This window comes from Chelonoidis abingdonii, chromosome 16, assembly GCF_003597395.2.
Source record: "Chelonoidis abingdonii isolate Lonesome George chromosome 16, CheloAbing_2.0, whole genome shotgun sequence".
NCBI classification, from domain to species: Eukaryota; Metazoa; Chordata; order Testudines; family Testudinidae; genus Chelonoidis; species Chelonoidis abingdonii.
The window spans coordinates 9,511,055-9,528,406 of NC_133784.1; the positions used below are offsets into that span (position 1 = coordinate 9,511,055).

Here is a 17,352-nt window from a genome sequence, read left to right on the forward strand (position 1 = left end):
CAGCTGTGAAGGGAGCTCTCCCCTAGGGTTACCAGATGTCCCGTTTTTATAGGGACGGTCCTGTTTTGGGGGGACTTTTTCTTATTTAGACGCCTATTACCCCCTACCCATTTTTTCACAGTTGCTATCCGGTCACCCTACTCTCCCCAAACCCTTTGCGTCCTGGGAGAGCAGAGCCCCAGTTACCCTCCGCAGAGTTCCGATTCCTCCTGGGATGGTTCCGACAGCCACAGCTGGAGCTCTCCGCTCTCTTCCCCCACCCCCCACACAGAGCCGGGTCCTGGGGGAGGGATCCCAGGGAATTCCCCAAGGGGACTGACTGGAGAAACCCCAGTGCTCGCCCAGGCTAGCGGGAGTCGCTGGGAGGGGGAAGGCGAGGAGAGCAAGAGGAAAGAGGCTGGGATCCGGGAGGAGGGGAGGAGATGGAGGGGAAGGGGAGAAGGCGGGAGGAGAGAGGAGGCGGGAGGAGAGGCGAGATTCAGGCTGGGAGAGAAAACAGAAGGGTCCCTGTGCGCAGTGGGCGATGCGCCTCCTGGCCGTGGCCCTGGCCGCCCTGCTGGCCCAAGCTCCCACCCCAGGTAAGGAGCGGAGCGGGCGCGGAATCTCCGCACGGCTGCGGGCTGCCTCCCCCGCTCCCGGCAGCGGACCCCCGTCCCCCGCGCTGGCTCTGGGGAAATCTGGGTCTCCTGTTACAGAACTGGGGGTGCGGGGCGCTTGTTCAAGGAGAAGTTCCAGCCCCCGGGTGCTTTGCCCCGAGCTCATCCCGCGCACGGCCCAGGAAAGGGGGCCCCGCCGCCCCGAGACGCGCTCCCCGCAGCCGGGCTGAGTTCGGCCCGTTTCTTGGCCAGGTTTCCGTGCGAGCCCCCAAGCCCGGCCCGCTGATCCCACTCCTGCCCCGGGACCCGCTTGTAACCCGAGCTGGGTCCCTGCGCTTTCGCAATCAAGTCTTCTACGCTCTGTCTCGGGTCGGGGCGGCTTTTGCTCCGGTCATTGCAGACCCTGGAAGCTGCTGCAGATACTCGGCCCTAAACTCCAGACAACGCGTCAACACCACCAGGAGGGAAAGGAGAAGACACTGAAAGAGTTAAAAACCCAGCCCCCAATCCCGATTGTTAAAGTTTGTGACAATTGTCGCTTTCTGTTTAACGGGGCAGGAACAACATGCAGCTCACAGTATTTTTTTTTTTTTTATTACCCTCTTTACTAACCTTGGACCGTACTAAAGCTGCAGGAATTTTAAACCTCTAGTTTACTTTGTATTAGGTTTGCTGCTAACTTTTTGCGTTTCTCTCAGCTTGCGCAATTAAAACGAGACGTGTCATTTTGACTTCTCTACTCAGTTCCACTATCACAAGCCTTGGTTGCTCCCTGCAGAGGGGGCGGGAGGATTTAATAAAATATGTTTCCACTGAATTTAAGAAGAAACCATGAAAACATGGCTTGTGTCACTAGAGGTGAATCTGTAGCAGTGAGCGATTTGGGAGACAATTTTCAAATGCATCTAAGTCATGTAGCAGCCCAAGTCCAATGAGAAAGTCCATAGACTTTCAATGAGACTCAAAGTCCCTTTTGAAAATGAGACTTAGGCATTCTTGTAATTTTTACTGGTGATGTCTATGCTTCCCAGACATGGGGCCCACCTGGGCACTGGTGATTAACAAGAATTAATATTCTGATGTGCTCACCACTCCAAACCTGAACTTCAGAGTTTGGGGATATTCCAAGCAGGGATTTTTGTTTGTCTGGCTGAGAGTTCTGGATCTGCATCTGTCCATCAAAGTTTTGAAGGCTGAATGGAGGTTCAGGCCAATCTCTGGAGCTAGGCTGAGAAGTTTTCTTTGAGAGAGGAGCCTTCTTACCAGTGAAACTTACAAACATCTCAGTCCAACTGAAAACATCTGGTTGCTTGTTGTGATCTTTCTTGCCATATGCTAATTATTTTTATTTTATTATTGTCACTCAGAGGGGTGAAAAAAAAACACTCCCCTGAGTGACATAAATTTGCCAGCACAAGCCCTCGTGTGCACAGCATTATGTCGGTGAGAGAGCTTTCTCCTGTCGGTGTAACACAGCTACACAAACGCTTTTACAGTGGCACAGCTGCATCGGTACATCTGCGCTGCTGTATGCTTGTAAGTGTAGACATGGCCTTAGCAGCAGTGGGAAATCTTTGCTAGATGTCCCTAGTGTAGACAGCGCTCTGGTCTTGCAACTAATCCACTAGTCCAGGCTGCCTCCCAGCGAGCCAGAGAAAAAGGTGTTTGCGATCCAAGGGAGACAAATGAGACAACAGCATTGACAATTACAGCAGCCAGTTGTAAGTAAAGCTAGAGCAGACAAAGACCCTTGACAATTAGGAATGCTGCAATTCAGATAATGCAGACTGGAAATAAGGCACACATTTTTAACAATACATGCATGTATTCACCCACAAAAGCTCATGCTCCAGTACTTGTTAGTCTATAAGGTGCCACACGACAGGACTCTTTGCTATTTTTAACAGTGAGTAGCAAACCATTGGAACAACTTATCAAGGGTTGTGGTAGATTCTCCATCACTGATGTTTATTAAATCAAGATTGGCTGTGTTTCTAAAAGCTCTGCTCTAGGAATTATTGTGGAGCAGTTCTCTGGCCTGTACTGTACAGGAGGTCAGACTAGATGATCACAGTGGTCCCTTCTGCCCTTGGAATCTATGAATGTATAACACGAGTCCTGAATATTTGACTCTTTTTTTTTTTTTTTTTTACTTCTTCCACGCACTATAAATAGTTCCCTTCTCAGGCAGTGGTAACAGCAAGACTAAACTCTTGTGGTGAGCTCTGTCTGTGCTGCAGCGTCATCCATGCCACATAGTTTTCATTCCCTGCCGTCCCAAATCTCTCCCCATTTGAAGCAGCAACCATGCAAAGTCTGCGAACCCAGCACTGTGTGTGCACGAGGATCTGCTGTTCTCTAATTGATGAAGCATGCTCCGCTATTGGAAAGGAACCTGTTACAGGAGTATCCTTCACTTGGTGGCTGAGCCAAACCCACTTGAAGTCAATGGGACGCCTTCCATGATCTTCAATGGGCTTTGGATCAGAGCTTTCATTACCGTATATGTCTACAATATCCTCAGTTTCCCCAAATCTCCTACTGTTACAACTACCATTCCAGCTCCACTAGTGCCCCACTGGCTCCATCAGTCACTTATTTGCTTGTTTTAAATACAGTATTACCTAACTCTGCTCACAGCAGGATTAGATGACATGGTGGTTAAAATGCCAGTGGCTTCAAATGCATAAAGCTCTCTCTATTGCTACTCACCCCCTCAACCCCCCCACCAGAGCAGCTCTGGTGATAGCAACAGCAGGAAGTTTTAGGGAACAGTGTCTGCTATTGGGCATTTGGACCAAATCCTACATGTGCAACTAGTGCTCTCAAGTGTATGGGCTGAATTTGATCATTTCTTTGGAACAACCACAAAACCGAACAAAAAGCCAAAAACTTGGACATAAAAAAAAAAAGAAAACTTTTATACTGGGGCCAACACTCAGGTAGAAATGATCAGAGAAACCGAAGAAGTAGTACTAATTGCCTACTCTGGTCTCCACCACTGCAGCATCTGAACTCCTCTTTTACATATTCTGTTGTGTATTTTTTGGCACTGTGTGCTGTCTAGTTTTCAGTTACTCAAACAATGGTCTCTTACTCTGGGATACTAGGCCACAATTAGAGCTGGTCAGCATTTTTTGAACAAAAAGTTTGCACATCAGAAAAGGACATCATAAAAATGGTTTCATTTGAATAATTTCCAATAATGTTTTATAGTGCATTCAACTGACTAAAAAACATGGGTTTGGTCAACCAAAAAAAAAAAAAAAATCAAAACATTTTAATACAGTTTGATAAATAGGTAATGAAAATTTAGAAAAAACCCTGATATTTTTAATGAAACTGAATTTCTCATTTTTTTGATCAGTGTTATCCACAGCCTTAAAGATCTCATTGAGAGTGTGAGACAGCAGGTCTATTTGCATATCTCACTGTAAAGCACCTAGTTACTTCACTGTTAGTGTTAGAGAAATAAGCAATAAAACCATCATCTTACTGCAGGCAGGCTTTTCCTGCCATTCAGCCTAAATTGCCTTTTCTTTATTGCAAGCTGCTATTTCTACTCATACCCCAGCAAAATCTGAAATAACATCTCTCCTTGGGATTTACAACTTTCTGTGCTTATGAACAGTTATCACGATCCCTCAGTTAATATCACTGATCCAGACTATGCCTAGCTAGGTCAGACATCTTCTTACAAATCAATTCAAAAAAGATCCATTCAGTATTATGGATACATATGGGGAAGCTGAGGCAGAAAGGGGACATGCTTTGCTCAAGGTCAGCCAGCAGGCTGAACCACCAATCGAATTCATATCGCCTGAGTCCTAATTCAGTGCTTGATATGTAACACCTTATTTGAAGTCATAGCCTACTAAAGTAAAATATATAATCACAGCACAACACTCAGTTTCACAGCTTAGTTGTGCCCAAACAGAACTAGCACCTCTACTTTCAATACTCCTGCAACAGTAAATGGAAATACTTGACTTGCTTATTTTAAAGATAAGTATATGTTTGTGTTTCAGGAGTTGATGTCAGACAAAATCCTCTACCAAATGCTCATCCTCTCTTGGTTAACCTGTTCGTTGCTGATGTGCTGAAAAAGTAACGGGAAGGGAGAGAGCCATTCTCCCTTGGTTGTGTATGTTCCATGATTGTTTGTATAAACAAGGCAGAGGCCAGAATAATACTTCACATTTTCAAAGTGCATTTCATCCTGAAGGACCCCAAAGTACTTTGCAGAGAGGATTGCAAGGATCACTTGTCTGCTGCTGAAATACAGCTACAACTAGGGTAGAGGGCAGCACACTATTCGATAACACATTGGAGACAATCTGTGGAACTCATTGCCACAAGACAAGATTGAGGCCAAGAGTTTTGTAGACTTCAAAAGTAGATCACAAATAATGAGAACATCTATAGTTACATTAGAAAGGAAGAAAAAGGAATATAATCTCTTGTGCGCCAAGGTATAAGTCACACACTCTCTGTCTGACAGGGTCAGGAAGCAATTGCCTGTATGTGTAGATATGCCATAACTGTCTATTACAGGATTTCTTCCACCTATCTCTGATGCAGTTGGTACTGGCCACTGCTGGAGGCAGGACAGCAAATTAGACATAGCACTAGTCTGATACTGTTTGCCAAGTCCTACATGGGGAAAGTTTAGGCAAGAACACTAGGGCAAATGTCATAGAACTCTTTAATATCCATGGAGAGCACCCAAGATTTCGGGGTTTAAAAGCTCATCAGAAGCTCAACTGCACAGACCCCGATTTATCTGTCTCAGAGTTAACCTGCCAATCTAGCTGTTTGCTGATTCAGGTGCTTTTGTGCTGCCATGAAAGATTCTCATGATCCATTCTCTCTTTTGCAGATGTTTGCGAGGCTCTGAATGTGACAGTCTCGCCAGGACCGATAGTGCGATACGCCGAGGGAGACAATGCTACCCTTTATTGTCACGTTTCTCAAAAGAGACGGACAGACAACTTACTGGCTGTCCGATGGGTTTTTGCCCTCTCACCCACACAGGAGTATCTGATGATCAAAATGACTAAATTTGGGATTGTCCAGTACTATGGAAATTACACCCACCACTTCCACAAGCAAAGACTTCGCCTTCTCCGAGAGAGACATGGAACAATGTACAAATTCCTAATTCTGAATCTGCGGCCAACAGATCAAGGCCATTATATATGCAAAGTCCAGGAAATTGGCAAGCACAGGAATAAGTGGACTGCGTGGTCAAATGGCACAGCAGCTACTGAAGTAAAAGGTGAGGATGCATCTGATGCTACTGAGTCTGATCCCAGCCTTTCTCTTGCTCATTATCGTTTATTGTTGGTTTTCTCCCCATGTCAAATTAATCCAGAAGATGCCGGAATTTAGTTTTTTTTCCCCAAAAAATCATTTTGAAATATATCATATAATACTTAGCTTCATAAATAATAATTATACCTCACAACTGAAAAATTAAAGGAAGCAATTGAACATGTGTAGAAATTCACTGCCATAGATTTCTAGATCATTGCCTTAGCTGTTCAGCCAAAATTATGATAGTTAACAATACTTTGCACCCATTCAAGCATAGGTCTCAGAGAATTTGCAGAAGGGACTAAACAATATTATCCCCATTTTAAACAGGGGGAAACTGAGGCACAGAAAGAGTAAGTGATTTTCTAAAGGTCATACAATGAGTCAATGTCTGCGCTGGGAATAGAAATTGGTTTTCCTGTGTCCCAGTTCTCCATCTGCCTCTAGACACTTCCAGAGAATAGATCTTCCTCATGAGATTGCTTTAAGTTCTAGTCCCAACTGGAAGTAGTTCAGGAGCAGTCTCTCTAATGCAGTTTCTGCTCTAGTCTTAGCCTGAAAGTGGAAAAGCACTGATCAGAATGTTTCAGAATTGCATAGAAAGATTGAGTTGAAGTCCAGCATAAAAATGACCTGAGGTGGGCCTTCCAAATCCAGATCCCATGCTTACAGCTGCCCCTTGCCCCTTAATAGCAGGCCATATCAAAGCCCCTGATACAAACAAACCCAGATTGTGAGAAAGGGTGGTGTTCTGGATTTGGATTTCATAGATTGGGCTCATGTCAGAAGGCAGCTGTGCTCAATATTGCAGTGTCAATGTTGGCTGGGAAACGCTCCTCTGTGTCTGATAGACAGTCTCCTCATAGACATGGGTGTGTGGTAAAAGAAAGTGTTGATTAAGTTCACTGCGGCCTGATCCAAAGACTACTGAAGTCAGTGTGAATCAGGGCCCTAAGTTACTGGAACTGAAGGGTGTGAATGCCTGCATGACCTACGGGGGAATCACCAACCCAGCATAGAAAAACCTGTCGGATGAAAACTCTAGGGTTCATCTCATGGAATTTCCGCCAGCCCTGCCGGTGCTTGACTTGTTGGGCGAGTGTTTTTAAATTAAGTAGCTGCACTAAATATTGAGGCAAACATATTCCTAATTAACTAGTATGTGTTTCTGGGGGGAAAATGAACCTGATTCCCCTCTTACTTATACCAGTTTTAGACTGATGGAGCTCCACTGACTTCAGCAGAGTTCCTCCTGATTTACAACTGCTGTGAGATCAGAATCAGGCCCAAAGGTCTCATTTCGTTAATATCCTGTGCCAGAGAAACCTAAAGCATGTTTCCCATGGTGCTAGCTTCATAGTTCTAATTAAGCTCCTATAGCATCTTTGTACTAATACATAGAGGAAGAAAAACAGTGCAACAGACGATCTCTATCGATAGCTCATAGAGATGACAAGTTTTTGCTTTGTTATCTCACAGATAAAAGACAGAATATGTAAAATATATGATCAGAAAAACAGCAGCTGCATTTTTCCCACTAATGTTTAAACCTGCCTTGATTAAAATCAGAGGATTAAAGTCATGTAATTAGCTGAAGTTATTAGTAGCTGTGGAAGCTCTTCAAAAGATCTAGAGTTGAAGTTCAGTTTGGCTCAGTACCAAATTGTATGAATGTGAATTTTTTCAAAAGTCATAATCTAAACCATCTGATCCTCTTGGGCCTGCAAAATTTGGCAAGATTTCCGCAAGATTTTGGATGAGATTTTCCATGCTTCCTGTCTGCAGCCAGACAGACATAAAGTGAGAATAGTGACCTGGTCTGAAATCTCAGACCCAAGCAACCCTCACTTATTTTGGGGAATGTACAGATCCAAACCTAGATCTGTTCTTTTCCTCTGGCCCCTAGCTAACTACCCCAGATCTTAATTCCCCCAGTTTTTGGAGCGCTTAAATGCTAGATTTGCATTTCCCCTGTTTGTTGTGTCCAAATATCTCTATTATTTTGGCATTTCTGCTTCAGATCCTGGTCAAAATGTGAAAAGAAGCAGAGAGAATGCAAATAGGAAAGGTACCAGGGGGCTGGGAGGAGGAAGGAAGAGAAGATTCTCACACTTCCCCAGACCACAGAGAAAGCTCATGTTTAGTTTGAGTTTTGGCCAAGGATGTTTGTCTTAGTTTATCCAAGTGGTGTGCTTCCTCAAAGCAGGGCTCCACACCTCAGCATATCAACGGTGGAGTTCTGACCTTCCAGCCGCAACTGTATTTCCTGTAGAACCTGACATGGGCCTGATCCAGCACCCTGTGAAGTCCATGGATGGACTGCCACTGACATCAGTGAGCCGACTCTTGGATTAAAATAAAAAGCTTGTAGTGAATGGGTGAGAAGCCAAAGGAGGGCAGCAAAGGTGTTAAATGGTGAATTGAGAAAAGAACTGAGTTTTCACAGCCAGGAAAACAGGTTGTAATCCACTGTTTAGGCTACGCTACACAGCCCCCTCTCGTGACTGGGGCAGAGGACAGAAGTCATGCAATAGCTACTGACTGGAATCAGTCCTTTAGTTGAGTGATTGAGGATCTTGATTTTAGGGTCCTTGTGACAACCCCTGATGGTCACCATTACAAAATAATTGGTAATCATGGCCCTAAAAATCCACCTTTCCTGAAGGGGGAATTTTAGTGGGAAACATGAAGTTCATGCATAAAAAAAGGACACTTACCCGCTGCAGAGCAGGTTGAATCTTAAGAGTCAAAATCTGTAAGAGGAATTCAACATAAATCATGCGTCCAACCCCAGAAATCATGAGATTTTAAAACAATCACAATTAAAAAAAATACATTTTAGGTTCTTTATGTGCCTCCTGGTTTTTGAGTCACATTTTCTAGCTTTTCTCTGTAAGGCTAAAAATTCTCACAGCAAGAAAGAAAGCTGAGATTATCCTACAATCACAAGCCCCAGGGAGCTTGAGCTTTAGGTGGGAAAAGCACCAAATATTGCGAGCATTGCAATAAAAGTCACAAGAATTAACAACCATAGATGTTCCAAATCTAATCCTGGGGCCAAGTCTCAAAAGAGACCCCCTCTTTTTTTTTCTTTGCACTGGGCTGAAGCAAATTGCTAGATCCAAGCATCTGCAGAACATGGTGATCTCCTAACTCTGGGTATTAGCCTTTGGAGCTCTGACTATATGTCAGGTGACTGGGGCCAGTCACAGTCTCTTTAATGACTCAGCTGTGTGCAATGCAACTTGACTGCATGTGTCATAACCTCATAGCCCTGCTGAGCTGTCAGGCGTCCAGCCCAGCACCAGTCAGGGTTCCTACTGAGGCTTTTGGCCAGCCACGGTGGTGCCATCCTGACTCTCCTCCTCCCTTCCCACTGCTCCTCCCAGCCCACATGAAAGAGCCAGCCACTGCTGAAAAGAAAGTGAAGAGGAGAGGTGAGCAGTTGCCTCAGCCTCCCACCAGTGGGCAACTGGGAAGCAGGCTGTGGGCAGTGAGTGTGAAGAACTGGTGGCTCCAGGGCTGTGCTGGGGCCTGGGCACTAGGGCTGTGTCTATTGAGGCTATAGGAATGTGTAAGCAGGATGTGTGGGGCACTGGAGCTGTGCAGGGCATCAAGGCTTTGGGCATGATTGAGGTGGGCTCTTGGGCTGCGCACATCCAGTAGGAATGCTGGGTGAAGATTGGCACTAGCCCTGGCTTCCCCTTGGCCCCTGGCATCAACTGCCTCAACATCTCCTATCCCCAAGCACTGAAATCCTTAAGGACGACTCCCAACTTCTCGTTCCCCTTGCTCCTTTCTGCATGAGGGCCCATTCCCCACTTCCTGCTGCCCCCACCCCTTGATTCACACAGTTCCCACTGGCCCTCCCATGCCACTCCCTGAACTGAGCCACCTTGCTCTGCCAACTGCCCCCAAACCATCAGCTCTGGCTACCCCCAGACCCCAAACAACCCTGTGCTTCCTCCAGCTCCCAGGCTCTGCCTCTTCCTCTCCAATCTAGCCACAGCGTGGTGTCACCCAGAGAGCTGCCCCAAAAGCCCTGCCCATTTCCTTCTCTGCTTCTCATGCGCCAGCCTGAGCTTTCCAGTAGAGCTGGAGAATGTGGGTATTAAACAGACTGAAGGGCCTCAGCTACCGGCACTTGACAGTCCCTTTAATCAGTCAGCATGGGCACAGGCTCAATGATAGTCGCCGTCCATACATGGGAAGCGGGAGAGCCGGGGCTCACTGCTGTGTCAGGGTCTGGGAAAGGAAGGGGAAAAACCTTGCTCTGAATTCCGTGACACGAGGGGAGCATTGCCAAGCAACCAGCACTCAGCAGCAAGCCAGAGAGAGGCCTCCGCGCCTGCTTGGCCAAACTGCATCTATTGGTTTCTTTTTTTAAACTGAAGAGTTTTGCTCCTTGTGTGTGTTTTAATTAAACTCCAGGCTGGTGAAAGGGGCCATCCTTGGAGACTAGAGACCTCTGTAGATCCTGTGCAGAAAGCTCCATTACTGATGTCCTGCTCTCTCAGCAGACTACTTAGCCCGGCAAAGCCAATGGCCAGCTCCCCCACACTGCAGGGTGCCACCTGTCCGCGTTTTACCCAGACAGGGCGGTTTTTGGCTTCTGTGTCTGGGGACCATTTCACGTTGTCAGCTGTCCGGTTTTCACACCAGCCCCTGCTCAACTGGGATTGCTTCCTACCTGCAGGCAGGTTCCTTGCCAGGCCACAGCAGCTCCTGTCCCAGCCCGGGAGCAGAGGGAGCTCAGCTAGGGGAGGAGGAAGGAGGTGGAGGTGAGCTCTGGGGTCAGAAAGAGGAACGAGTGATGGGGCAGGGCCTTGGGGGAAGAGGTGGAGCAGGGGGCAAAGCCTGGGAGTCCAGTTGCTAGCAATTAGAAAGGTGGCAACTCTTTCAGACACTTGGGGGACCAGGGATGTAAAGAAGAATCTCAGCTTCCATTTCATAAATTGCAAGGCCAGAAAAGACTTATGAACATCTAGTGTGACCTCCTGTATAGCACAGGCCAGAGAGCGTCTCCCAAAAAGGCTTACAGCAGATCTTTTAGAAAAACATCTAGTCTTGATTTAAAAATGGTCAGTGATGGAGAATCCATCACAACCCATGGTAAGTTGTGCCCATGCTGAATTATCCGCACTGTCAAAAATTCACACCTTATTTCCAGTCTTTGTCTAGTTTCAACTTCGGGATTGTGTCATACCTTTCGCTGCTGGATAGAAGAGCCCGTTATCAAATATTTGTTCCCTGTGCACATACTTCTAGCTTATAATCAAATCACCCCTTAACCTTTTCTTGGTTAAAATAAATAGATTGAGCTTCTTGAGTCTATCACAATTAGGCAGGTTTTCTAAGCCTTTAATCTTTCTCATGGCTCTTCTCTGAACCCTCTCCAAGTTATCAACATCCTTCCTGAATTGTGGGCACCAGTATCCCAGCAGCAGTCACACCAGTGCCAAATACAGCAGTAAAATAGCCTTTCTGCTTCTACTCAAGCTTCCCCTGTTTATGGATCCCAGGATCACATTAGCCTTTTTGGCCCCAGCATGGCACTGGGAGCTTATGTTCAGCAGAATCACTTTCTAGCCCATTCTCTTGCAAAGAGCCTGCACAATGTATCCAATGCTGCAAGCTTGCTGCCCATCCCTGGTTCTTCCCAATGATGCTAGGTTACTTACAGCTCCTCACAGCCTCCCTGGATTGGGATATGGGGCCAGTAAAACCGTGGCCATTGTTCTGGGGGCTGTTGGGAAGATGCTGCCTCAGTTGTCAGCTGTAGTGAGCAGCCCACACCAGCCTATCGCTGAGGGCACTGGGCCACTGGAAACTCCCTAGCAGCTGCGGCCTGAGGCTTAGCCCACTCCTCTGCCAATGCAGCCCCTGCCCAGAGGGCAGCTGGAGAGCAGGTGCACCATCATTGGTTCACCGAGAGCAGGGGTGATCCCAGCCCATAATCAATATTTTCTGTTGCTTGCTTCTTCCTGTCCATTTCAGCTAGCACAGCTCAGGTAATGTGTTGTAGGCATCTCTGCTGGTGGGTCGTGAGGCGAGATGGGAAGGAGAGATAATTGCTTTAGCAGGTTAGTTCAGTGATGTATGTGCTATCACAGTTCAGGGCAACTGTGCCTGTATTCTCCTTTTATGATCCAGCAAGGCCACAACAGGCTCCCAGCCCCTCATCATCACCTATCTTAGTCAGAGACCCATGTCTTTCTCTCCCTTCTGACCAGGCTTTTTCCAGACTGCACAGCTCCCTTTTGTATACAGTGATATTCCTAGCAATCCAGACTGCTTAAGTAAGCCTGCTTGGCTTCTCTCCTCAGATAGTTAACTATGTAAGTGTCCACAGTTATAACTGTTACCACACAGTTCTTTCTAAGCAAGGACATTTATTCTTAAGGTGAAAGCATGACAGAGAAAACAATACAGAACTTATATCCATCACCCCAACTCCAGCCTCAGGCGCCGGCTGGCATCAGTCCTTCCAGCCCTTCCTGAGGACTAGGGCCCCCCCTTGAATGTATGGGCCTTTCTGCTTGCTGGATCAGACAGAAGATTTTGAGTCAGTTTAAACTCAGGCAGTTTAACCAAAAGACCTTTCTTTATCTACTGGTCTCTAATGAATCTAATTTGAACTGGTGTATGCGAGCCTCTCCAGGAGGTGGTACCTCAAGGTGCTACAACCTGAGAGAATTTGTCTTTGTTCTTAGTTCCTAGAGGGCTGAGGTCACCTTCCGCCTGGAATTATAGACAGTCTCTGGCCCACAATGATACCTAAACACAATACAGTAAGAGCTCCTAAAGACAAGGCAGGAAATTGTCATATGTCACATCCCTGTTCCATGAGTATGGGGCTTTGTGAAAGTGGGGATGAGCATGGCTGTAGGAGAAGAGGACAAATGGGTAGCATAGGTGGGGTGGAAGGAATGGGCGTGGGGATGCAAAAAAGGCAAATAAATAGAATTATGAAGGACCAGTTACTTTTGGGGTGCAGGCTAAATGATCCCCTCTCACAAACCCTCCAACCCTGTTCAGAGCAGTGCGATCACACAAGTGAAGGATGGCTTAAAATTGGCCATAGCATTTCTGGCATGAATTTGGAAAACTCCAGGGAGTTGCAAAGTATTATGAGGAATGCATCCAAATAATGGAGAACAAGATCAGCAGGACTTTAGGGTTACTGGCATGTCAAATACACGGTCATTTTTGTTCCTTATTCGATCAGGTCAGATTGTCAGGCCCTTTCTGCTTATGCAATGTTTCTCCGCACCGTTCACATAATCCACTTAAATATAGCCAGGCCATTAAAGAGGTGGTCATGCGTGTGTTTCACACATTGAACAATGTAATTTCCTGAATGTCTGCAAAACAGGCACACATGGATTCACGTGGAACACATGGATAGTGAATGAGGACATGTTCCAGGTAATTGGCAGCAGAACAAACGCCACTATAAAATATGGGCAGGCACCCTTACAGACTGCTGCTCTGTAGCTCTAATAGCCTCACAGACTCATGATACCTGCAATATACAAACCTCTGAAAAGTCCTAAATGACAGCTGTCAAGTTGCTATTAACAGCTGAAGTCTGAGGTTCAGATACGTTTCAGTCTTCCAGGGAAGAAGAAGGGCAAAGATTGGCAGAGGCCTTGGAGGTTTTTCGCCTTCCTCTGCAGCGTGGGGCATGGGTCACTTGCTGGTGGATTCTCTGCTGCCTGAGGTCTTCAAACCACAATTTGAAGACTTCAGTAACTCAGACATAGGTTAGGAGTTTGTTATAGAAGGGAATGGGTAGGATTCTGTGGCCTGCTTTGTGCAGGAGGTCAGACTAGATGATCATATTGGTCCCTTCTGACCCTAAAGTCTATGAGTCAAATTTTGAAGTCTAGTCAGAAGGTCAAATCCTGCTCTCCATATTTACAAGTACCGTTAAAAGCAATGACAGGGAATCAAAGTATTGGTGGTACTCTGCCCCATGCCACCCATACCCCCCGCTCTGACCATATGCAAGATGCCATGTTCTCTCCTTTTCAGCCTCGCCTCAAGATACAGGTTTTACATACAAGAAGCCACCCTACTAAGAATTGGTTAGGCTAAGGAACAGTAAAGGATAGTTGATATTTATTTCATTTTAAAATAGATGTAATGTTTAGATGTCAGATGCTATTTATCTTTTTTTGGGGTGGGGGGGATTTTTAAGTAAGCCCAAATCCCAAGTGATTTAGGTACTTTTGACTATTCCACCCCTGGTTTGTGAACTTGTTGGGGGCAGGGACTGTATCTTTATGTGTTGACAGCATACGGCTGCAACAGATTGCAAATAATAGTAGTAACGCCATATTTCTGGGTAGGTTGTGCTGCACTTCAGCATATGACCCACTATCTCCTTCCAATTCCACTTACTGTTACCCTGATTTGGAAAATAGTGTGCACACCATCGATTTAGATAGTGATATTAAAATAATCTCCAGTCTATTCCTTATACATCATAATATCCACATCAAGATACTGCACACACACTAGCAGAGGGGAAGACTGGGCCTAAGTCATTCCTTGAAAGTGCCATAGTTAAGAAATAATTTCCTCACAAGAAAGCCAGGCTGTGAGCCTTCCTATGACCTTGTCTTCTTGGAGATAATCTCCACCTCCCAGCGGTTTTATCAAAGTATTGTTTAATCTTAACACTAGGAACAAAGCAGAACCCGAGAGAAGAGGTTATGAAAACAATACAAGGTCCACACATGACACACACACAGAGTCTTAGGTGAGCCTACCTTACCCCAGACACCCCACTCTCTGGGGTCTAGGTTCACCTTAGCTCAGCCTTGAAGGATTTTTTTCTAGAAAGAATCTTTGAGCTTTTTTCCTGGGCTCTCTCTCCCCCTTACTAATACAAAACCAGTTTGGTGAGCTCTGCAGAGGGTTGGAACCAGAGCATCAAAGTGAATGGCTTCTGCCTGGTCCCTGGTCAGGATACACACAGGCTCACCTCCTTCTAGCATAGGTGCTGGGGGTGCTGCCGCACCCTGGCTTGAAGTGGTTTCCATCATATACAGGGTTGATAGTTTGGTTCAATGGCTCTCAGCACCCCCCCCATAAAAATTGTTTCAGCATCAATGCGCTTCTGGGTGCATTTTCTGCCAAACCAGCTTGTGAATTAACTCAGTATATGCATGCAATAAACACAATGACCTGGTCAAGATTCAATATTCATAAATTATTACAGGTAGCTCCAAATCTGCCACAATGATAGTTGCTACGGTAGCACTGAGAGACCTGAGCTGAGATCAGGGCCCATTGAGCAAGGCATGGACATGGTACACAGTCCTTGCCCCAAAGAGGCTACCATCTAAACAGGAACGATAAAGCATGGAAGAAGAAACAGGCATAGAGAGGTGACATAACTTGCCCAAGGTCACATTGAAGAGCCAGCCTGAGAACCATGGTTTCCTGACCCTCAGGCCAGTTCCTTGCCCGCTGGGCCGTGCTGACATACTCCCAAAGTACTCTTTCAAGTATAGTCTTTCTTCAGGCAGTTTGGCTGTTGGCCGATGAACAGAGCATTAAGTGGCAAGCTGTTAAAAAACCATTCTCTGGAGAGCTAGGGCTGCGAGCCTCCTAGCTGGAAAATGATATTCTATCACCAGATGGAAGTTTTGTTGGATATTGTTTGCTGGCAATCAGCGAGTAGGCTCAGCTGGGATAATCTTTCACATGAGTTTAGCCAGAGTTGTGGCATGACTGCACATCTGTTTGGGGAGCGTGGTGAGGTGCTGCCAGTCAGAGCCTGGGGGTTCTAGTCCCGGCTGTGCAGCAGATGGATTCTGTGCCTTTGAACATGTTGCTTAGCCCCTCATGGCTGCCGTTTAATTCTCTGCACAGTGAAGAATGCAGTTCTGTGCAAAGAGCTGTAGGTGTCAAGTCTCAGGCAAGTCTGAAGTTCTTCAGTCATCCTGTGCCAAAGTTCTTCCATTTGTAAAACTGACCTGGTAGCAGCATTCACTTGTGTGAGCGTGAGCAGTACTGTTGTACAGACAGGAAGGCCAGCCCCTCAGCTGGAGTAGCTCCACTGAACTCATTGATGCTCTGGCAGTTTACACCAGCTGAAGATCTAGAGCAATGTAACTAAGTACACAGATCTGAACTGGTATTTCAGAGCCACTGAGATCTGGTCGATAATGACCTCTCCCCAGCTCTGCTACTTGCTCCCTGGGTGAGCTGTGGCAAGTCATGATGTTTTGCTGTGCTTCAGTTACCGTTTCCGCAGAGCAGAGGTGAGGCTGGCCTGGCTCTGTCAGAAGTGATATGGAAGGGTTTGCATATGCAGAAAAGGGAAACCTGTAATTGAAATAAACCATAGAGGGCTTCTAACGCCCAGTCCAGAGCTTATTGTGATGGACTGAATGGGTGCTTGTCACAGGGTGGCTGGCTCATTAAGGGAGATGGGCCTCAGTCCACCTTTGACAGGCTTAACTCACCTCCCCAGGTGGGAAGAATGAAGGTCAGGTGACCAAATCAGGTTTCTTATAAAGAAGAGCCCTGAGGCACTGCTAACACTTCAGCATGTGCCAGATGTGACAGACTCCTGGAAGGCTGTAGCTGGCTGAGAAAGCAGCTGCAGGCAGTAAAGGGACAGTGTGAATGATAACCCAACACTGGGAAGGTGGGCTGGGGACTCCTGACTCAAGATCAGGGAACTGCAGAGGCGTAGCGAGCGCCCTCCGTACCCTCCGACCGGAGGGGGCCCTGCAAGGAAGGGGGCCCCTAAAAGTGGCAAAAAAAATGAATGCAACGGTGAAGATGGTGTCAATATTCATGAAGCGTTTGTTGGTTTTCTTAATGTTCATGATACACCTGGCGAGGGCTTATTGGAAGCGTTTCTTGAAAGGCAAACAACTTAGGAATAGACATTGCTGACATGAGAGGCCGAGCTTATGATAACGGCGCAGATATGAGAGGAAAGAATAAAGGAGTTCAAGCCCGCATGCTAGAAATAAATGACCGTGCCTTGTATGTACCATGTGGAGCTCACACTTGGAATCTTGTGATCTCAGACACGGCAAAGTCATCGAAATATGCCGTTGACTTTTTCGGTAAGGGGCCCCAGACATATGTTCGGAGGGGGCCACGTTCTTTGTTGCTACGGCCCTGGGGAACTGTGGAACCAACAGCCAGCTAGGGGTGTGAGGTACTGTGTGTATAGACTGAATAGGATGGATCCCCTCCAGAAGAGTTCTATTTTAAAAGGATATGGACTGGGTGCGTTAGTGAGGAGCCTTGTAAGAGAGGGAGACTGAGGCAGAGTGCTACAAAGCCACCCCAGGCCATGTGTGTGTGTGTGTGCTGAGGTGGCAGCTACCCTGGTACAAGGCTTTTGTAGGACCTGCAGGAGTGTCCCATTCACCAGGACTGATATGTCCCAGAAATATTTGGTAGA

At 46.5% G+C, this 17,352-nt stretch overlaps 1 protein-coding gene across 1 annotated transcript in view; it reads left to right on the plus strand.

Annotated features, from left to right (window-relative positions):
* Positions 1–478: 478 nt before the first annotated feature.
* Positions 479–17,352, plus strand: part of VSTM4 (V-set and transmembrane domain containing 4) — a 58,409-nt gene continuing 41,535 nt past the window's right edge. Inside the window, exons 1-2 of the mRNA XM_032766650.2 lie at positions 479–578; positions 5,476–5,874. Of these exons, the coding sequence (XP_032622541.1) occupies positions 524–578; positions 5,476–5,874 (454 nt within the window). The 5' untranslated portion in view covers positions 479–523. The remainder of the gene's footprint in view (positions 579–5,475; positions 5,875–17,352) is intronic.